Below are 7,507 nucleotides of genomic sequence, written 5' to 3' on the forward strand. Positions count from 1 at the left end.
TTCTCACCATCTTCCTCATAGAATCCAAGGAGAGATATGAGATTTTCATGTGTGTAATGAGAAAGCATCAAGATTTATTTCCAGAACTTATAGTCTACTTGCCCATATGTACTATCAAGATGTTTAAAAGCCACCACATTTCTCCCTTCACACTGAGAGAGTAGTACTCCTTTGTACACATTCCCAAATCCACCTTACACTATCATCCTATCTAATTACTCTTAACATATCACATATCGAAATAAATTCATTAATTCATACAAGAACCCCGAAATATAACTTTTTCGATTTTACCCTTTGGCTCTAATGCATAATTAATGGGATTAAATCACATAACCAATATTGTCATCATCCAATAGTGTCTAAAACGTATTCCCTTGATGCCCAAAACCTTTATTCGATCAAATTATAGTCTACTATCCCGAAATCAGAAACATCATAAACTGGATGTTACATTATGTAATTTTCATTTTTGTAAAAAAAATAAATTATATTAAAATTAATGGTCTCTGTGAAGGCATCGCTTAATCCCCACTTTGAACGACTAATCCTCTAACCTGTGCTGACCGCCTGACCATTGTCTAGTGACTTTTACACCCTTGATATGTATGTATGTACATATGTTCGTATCTACGTGTGTACATATGTATGTACGTATTTATGTTGGTATGTATGCCTATATGTATGTATGTATTTGTATATCTGTGTATGTATGTACCAAGAGACTTCTAACCTAACGGTATCAGATGTTGCCCTCCCTCTCTGAGGTCGACAGTTCAAATCACATCGTGGACATTAGTGGAATTAAGGAGTAGTTTGTGAGTAAATTAGATCTGTTCAAAAAAATGTGTATATGAATGTATGTATGTATGTACGCATGTGTATATATATATATATATATATATATGTGTGTGTGTGTGTGTGTATATATATATATATATATATATATATATATATATATATATCAACTGTCAAGTGTGTTTAGTGTTTAACAATTTTCAGAGCATGAATAGTAGCCATTTAGCCGTATTAGTCAATAGTTATTACTACGTTAAATTATAAATTAAAAAGTTACTTTTTTAAAATTATTTAGTAAATTAAATGAATTAAATAAGTAATTTCTTTATTAGACAACAAAGTTACCTCATGTTAACTCTTATACAAGAAAATTAGAATAAAGTTAGTATATACAATTATCAATTTGTAGCAACCAAATTTACTGGTAGCTGAATAAGTTGGTTAGAACAATTTTTGGTAATCTACTGATAGCAAATAATTTGTATCTAGCTATATTTGGTATGATATACAGATTGAAAAAAAAAATTCTATGGTGCCTTATTCATCCCTAGTATTTACAATTAATTAATTCATCGGTTTAAACTCAATGCCTTGTAGAATAAGTCCTTCAAGTGACTCGTTAGCAGAAAAGTTCAATCCACAATCCATTAAAATCTTTTCAGAAGTAGTGGAGGTATGAAATTCCCATACTTCTACATCCATGGTGGTTTGAAATTCCCATATTTGTACTTCCATCCAACCATCATTCCGTTTTTGTGGAATGCCATTCATTTTGCGTCTCTTTAGTGGGTTGTAGGTGTTTTGATTAACCTTTCCTCTAATAATTGGGAGTTGAGGACAAAGTAAATAGATATACCATGAATGATGTCCATAACTCACTTTCAAAGGCAACTCAAAACGAGAATGGTATGCTTGTAATTTGTAAACAAGGTAAGCTGCATACGTTTTTTGAGGTGGCAACATTCTGAATAAGCAATATATCGAAAAGTTGCATCGAGGACTATAAGCCACTACTCCAAATCTACAAAAAGACATCATGTTTAACAAAAATGAGAGAATAGGATAATGTATTCATTCAAAATTAAGGGTAAAAGAAAACAGGTTGAGTGAATAGATGAAAGAACCTTGATTCAGGTAAAGATCGCCAACTCCAATGGCCTTTAGTCAAAGCCACTCTTGCTGATAACATATAACATTTCTTCCCATCTTTTGCAAGAGAAAACCACTGTAATTCAGCAAATGTGTAACTACTTGTGTTTTATAATTCTAGAGTTCTTCCCATAAACTTAGTAAAACCATGTTCATAGCTTGGCTACATATGAGAATTAAATAAGTTTACGAACTATATGTTTCAGAAATATACCTGGTCACCATCATTGATAGGGAACCCTTTGCAAAGAACATAGTAGAGCTCCTTCTTTGTTGTCCATTGCAAACTATCTTTTGACGTTTTGATTATGTCTTCATAATCACGTGGCAACTTTTCTTCCCAATATGTGTCTGAATCAGTTTGCATATCCATCTCCTCATCCCCTACCACTTCCTGCTCCACCTATACAACTTACACATTAGGTATTGATTGATTATTGCAAAAAAAACTATTCTCCAAATGTGATTTATTTGATACCACGAACAAGGTGACCCATATCGATTCTGTTACACTAAAAAAATATATAAATAAATAAACCAGTATTTGCGGTTTTACTCTATCCAGGGGCAGAAACGCGATGCCTTCAACTATCAATGGTTCCTCGGATAGAAATGTAATTTCAAGATCAAAATTTTTGTTGTCGCTAGTAAAATGATATAATTCTGCCATCAAACATCCATCGTCTCTTTTCTCTACTAAGTATGAGGTCCAAGATTTTGTCTCCTCAGCCAATCTGTAACAGAGGCCTAAATAGTTTGTGTTCTTCAATTGGAACACAAGGTTTACAGTGTATGTAGTATACTGTGACAAAAATTGTGGTCTGATATGTGTTTTGAATTCCATACATAATGGTTGATGGCCATTCACTGCAAATCTGCATGAAGATTCTATAAATCTGCATCAAATTGCAACAAATAATACATTACTATATATATATATAATCATGAAACAGTCTCAAAAACATGGAAACAAAAAGTAGAAGCAAATGTAACCTTGGTTTAGTTCGTCGATAATAATACTCAGATACAGTGCGAATAGGAATCAAACATTCTGCTGCAGATATTGTTTCACAATGTTCTCCATTCTTATTTAGCCAAAACCTCTATCCATTAAAAAAGATCATATGTTAATTCGGCTGATGTAGGATATGAGTACTTTTACAAGAGTAGGGTTGCATGGAATGTCATTTTATTATATAATTGTTGGAGAAATTTATACTTTACAAGCATTATTTGGTTTTGAAAATGCGAAAACCCTCAGATTAAGCTATAATATAATTTCATGAATCACAATTTATCATTCATAAACAAAAATATAAATCAGTGGTTTATACTTCATACAGACATAACTAATTAATTACCGTTCTACCCCGGTTAAGGAATATTCCTTTTGAAAGAAGAATCTTTAGCTCCTCAATGGATCTGTAGACAAGAGGAGGTATTGCAGTCTTAACAATCTCTTCATAGTTCATTGATTCTTCAAAAATCTCCTGAAATCGAAGAGCGATCTCAAGTTTTTCAACAACCTCACACATCTTTGGCCTTTCATCACGTGATTTTTGCAAACATCGATAGGCAATGTCTGAATATGTTTCCAATGAATTTGGATCAATCCGTTGCTTCAAATCTTGAAAGATAATCTCATCCAACTTCTTTTGTTTGTAGTTTTTTTTCCACAAGTGCACTAAACTTCGCAAATGACCTTTGTTATATTCAAAACATAGTCTCCCACACAATACTTCAAATAAGACCACACCGAAAGAGTATACATCTGATTCTTTTGTTAGAATGCTTGTGGCAAGATACATCGGATCTAAATACCCAAAGGTGCCTACAACATTGGAGACAAGAAAAGTGTGCTGCTGATTAGCAGGTCCAACTTTCGATAATCCCATGTCTGAAACTTTAGCATTCCAATTCTCATCAAGTAAAATATTGGAACTTTTTATATCACGATGGAGAACTCTTTGTTGTGTCCCTTTTGGATCATGAAGGTAGCTCAGTCCCATTGCAGCCCCAAGGCATATCTTTAGGCGTTGTTGCCATGTGAGAGTAGGTCTACTTAAGTGGTGATCGAGGCTTCCATGAGATGCATGCTCATACACAAGGATCTTCTCACCATCTTCATCACAGAATCCAAGGAGAGAGATGAGATTTTCATGTCTGTAACGAGAAAGCATTAAGACTTCTTTCCAAAACTCAGAGTCTCCTTGCCCATATCTACGATCAAGACGTTTAAAAGCCACCACATTTCTCCCCTCACAGTGAGAGCGTAGTACTCCTTTGTACACATTCCCAAATCCACCTTTCCCAATAACGTTGTTGTTATCAAAGTTGGTCGTGGCTAACTTTATCTCTTCCAGTTGGAATTTAAGATGTTGAAACTCTTCCATGAATGCCTCCATTTACAAACAAAAACTCTTGATTATAACTATAATCAGAATTGAACTAATAAGACTAAGAAGTCCTGTTAGTAACAAGATGATCTAATAGTGTTTTGAATCCACAACCCACTTACATAAAAAGACAAAAGCTAAAACTTCATCAAAACAATTGAGTTAAGAAACCTTACTGATGTTGAGAGAAGGATAATTGAGATAGAGTTTAAGGACTTTGTATTTGCTTATAAAAGATATGAAAAAAGAAAAAGAAAACCAAATTTCCCACACTTAAATTTTCAGAAGTTTCACTAAAGTCCAAATGTTTCTCAAGTGGACCCTTTTAGAATTTAGACCCTGATTAGCTTTTATTGTATTGTTAAGTTGTTATTACGTAAAACACAGAGATTCTGATTTATTTAGTGCTAAATATTGGACCTCGTAATGGGTTCTCTAAGATCCAAGGATCTTATATATTGATTTCGCGTCAATTTAATATATACAAGTAATAGTTGATACATTAATGATTAAAATATAATCAACAATTATGTAAGTTCTTAATATGCAATGATATAAATGATGATGTCTTAGCGATTAAGCACTAGACTCTACAGTCCACAGGAACTAGCTTTTTAGTTTGCTTTTGATTTTGGCACTTTCCAAATACCAATAATTGATGAATTGGACGTTAACGATAGCCCGCTTTATCGATAACACGTGCTGTATACATAATAGGCAATAGCTTTTCTGGTATAACGTTTTTTTTTTTGTTCTTTTTGGTGTCAATCCACATTATTTTCTTTTATTTTATATACCACTAAACAACCATTACATAAAGTTGTTACATTCACATCTTTCACTTTGTTCGGCTTTTACCTGTTCCACTTCATACTTATCAGAATCAGACCGCACATAACCCTAGCTTTGGATGCAGCAAAGCAAACTAAAGAGATTAACTATTCAAAATGCTTTACAACTATGTTTATTAATAATATAAAAATATATAGACCTTGTAAAGATATTCAACATATTGATTTTTATAAAATCCAAAAAAACGTCGGTGAGTCACGTATCTTGCCCCTACCCATTTTAATTCATATTAAAAAACTATCCAACTAAACCAAAACGTGTTTATACTTGTACCTAGTTCATTGAATCCGCTCATTTGAGTTCCACCGGTGAACATTTGTACTCCATTGAAAACAATAATATACATATATTATGGTAACATGGATTAAATTATTAAGTTTATGATGAGCAAGTTAATTAGCTATCACCTAATGGCTCACCTTGTAAGACATGGCTTCTCATAGGAGATCCGAGTTCTAATTATGTGGGTTTCAATCAAGGTGGCCAGAAGGGTGTAATGCAGCGGAGAATATCATTTATAAGAAAAATATGAATAAGTTGATTTACTAAATCTGGTGTGCATAAAATACATTATTTATCTTTATTATATTAAAAAGATTTCTAATATTCGTTATTTAATATTTAATAGCTATTGCAATAATCATCACATAAATGCAATAAGAATAAGTAGTCAACAATGACCCCCCACTGACACATCAACATCAAATTTATAAGTTGATAGCAATTGACATATCAACATCGGTTGCACTCCTTGTTACCCAAAATTCTTACCACACATGCGTAGACATGGCTACAAGTTGATAGCATATTATATTTGTTCCCATTTTTTGCAAGACAAAGCACTAGCTAGCAATCAATGAATGTGTAACTACTAGTTATCATTATCCGGGAGTCCTTAATTCCCTTTATACTTTGGTAGAACTGTGTTCACGGGCTCAACAACAACCATGCACACATGGAAAGTAAGCAATTAAAATGACTTGAAAATCATATCTGATCTACCTCTTCACAACTTTTGCGTGGAACTCTTTGCAAGGAATAGAGTAGAGTTCCTTTTTTGTTGTCATTGCCCACTATCTTTTGACCACTTAATTATCTCTTCATAATCAATTAAGAATTTTTGTTCCAAATAAGTGTAAATGTTATATGGTTAGCATATCAACCTCCTCATCCTCTTACATTTGATGCTTTACCATAAAACTTACACATTAGACTTTGATAGACTATGTAAGAGAACTCTTATTCTACATTACTAGCCTGGTATTTGTCTGCTTATTCCCTCCAATGCCTGAAATTCGATGCCTTCTACCGTCTATAGAAGTCGGCATCTTAACGTAATTTCAAGATCTACGTTTCTCCACTTGCTAGCAAACTTATGCAATTCAGACATCTTTTCTCTCATCTACGCAAAGTATTATGTTAAAGAAATTTTCTCCCAGCCAGTCGTACACAGTATTGTATTTACCCTGTAAGTGATATGTGGGGAAAAATTATGTTGTCATATGTGTTTGAGTTCTGAACAAAATGGAATTTTGGAAAATTGTGTCCATTAGGAGAGCTCAAGTTGGTTTGGCTTATTTTGCTTTTTGTTTTATGATGCATGCCAATATTTAATGTAAAGGGAAATCACGCATACATGTATGTGTTGGTTCCTAATTAAAGATCTATGAAAAAACAGTTTGTTAAATCATTTTTGGTGATCCGGTGCATTGCAATTGAAATATATAGTGCTTTGCGAGTGTAAAACAAGAATAAATTGAGAGTGAAAGTACGTTATTGACTGTTTACTTTACAATGAGGCGGTACAAGACTATATATAGATGCCAGATCCCTAGACAAAGGAAACCCTAGGGGCCCATGGGTTAGATAGGCTAAAACTAATAGATACGTTATTTACATTCTAACACTCCCCTTCAAGCTGGATCATAGATATTAATCTTGCCCATCTTGTTACAGATAGCAGAGACATAACAACAGGGGTGGAGCTAAGATTTATGAATAAGGGGGGCTGACAGGCTCACATCATCATAATAATATATTTAAAATATAGTGTTATACCTGGATAAAGTAATATGTCTAAAATTTTCAAAGAAAAAATCACCAAGAATTAAAAACTTGTCTCTAGTAACCACAATCTTCCAAAGTTTTCAACTAACTATTAGCATTTATAAGCATCGACTCATATTCATCCATTAACCTGCAAGTATTCAAATAATTAGTTAGAACACATATACATATGGTTCGCTTTAGAAAATTAGAATATATATAAACATAAGAAATAGTACCTTATGCACTTTAAGTTGTGCTCGTAT

At 33.1% G+C, this 7,507-nt stretch overlaps 1 protein-coding gene across 1 annotated transcript; it reads right to left on the reverse strand.

Annotated features, from left to right (window-relative positions):
• Positions 1 to 1,263: 1,263 nt before the first annotated feature.
• On the reverse strand, positions 1,264 to 4,528 carry LOC144999894 (uncharacterized). Its single transcript, XM_078959051.1, has 6 exons — positions 3,309 to 4,528; positions 2,941 to 3,050; positions 2,504 to 2,843; positions 2,162 to 2,350; positions 1,923 to 2,023; positions 1,264 to 1,819 (listed from the first exon to the last, which is right to left on the reverse strand). Exons 1-6 carry the CDS (start codon positions 4,350 to 4,352, stop codon positions 1,363 to 1,365), a joined length of 2,241 nt encoding a protein of 746 aa, XP_078815177.1. The 5' UTR covers positions 4,353 to 4,528; the 3' UTR covers positions 1,264 to 1,362.
• Positions 4,529 to 7,507: the final 2,979 nt, after the last annotated feature.

The sequence above is a fragment of the Lactuca saligna genome, chromosome 6 (genome assembly GCF_052625555.1).
Source record: "Lactuca saligna cultivar CGN05327 chromosome 6, ASM5262555v1, whole genome shotgun sequence".
Lineage (NCBI taxonomy): Eukaryota > Viridiplantae > Streptophyta > Magnoliopsida > Asterales > Asteraceae > Lactuca > Lactuca saligna.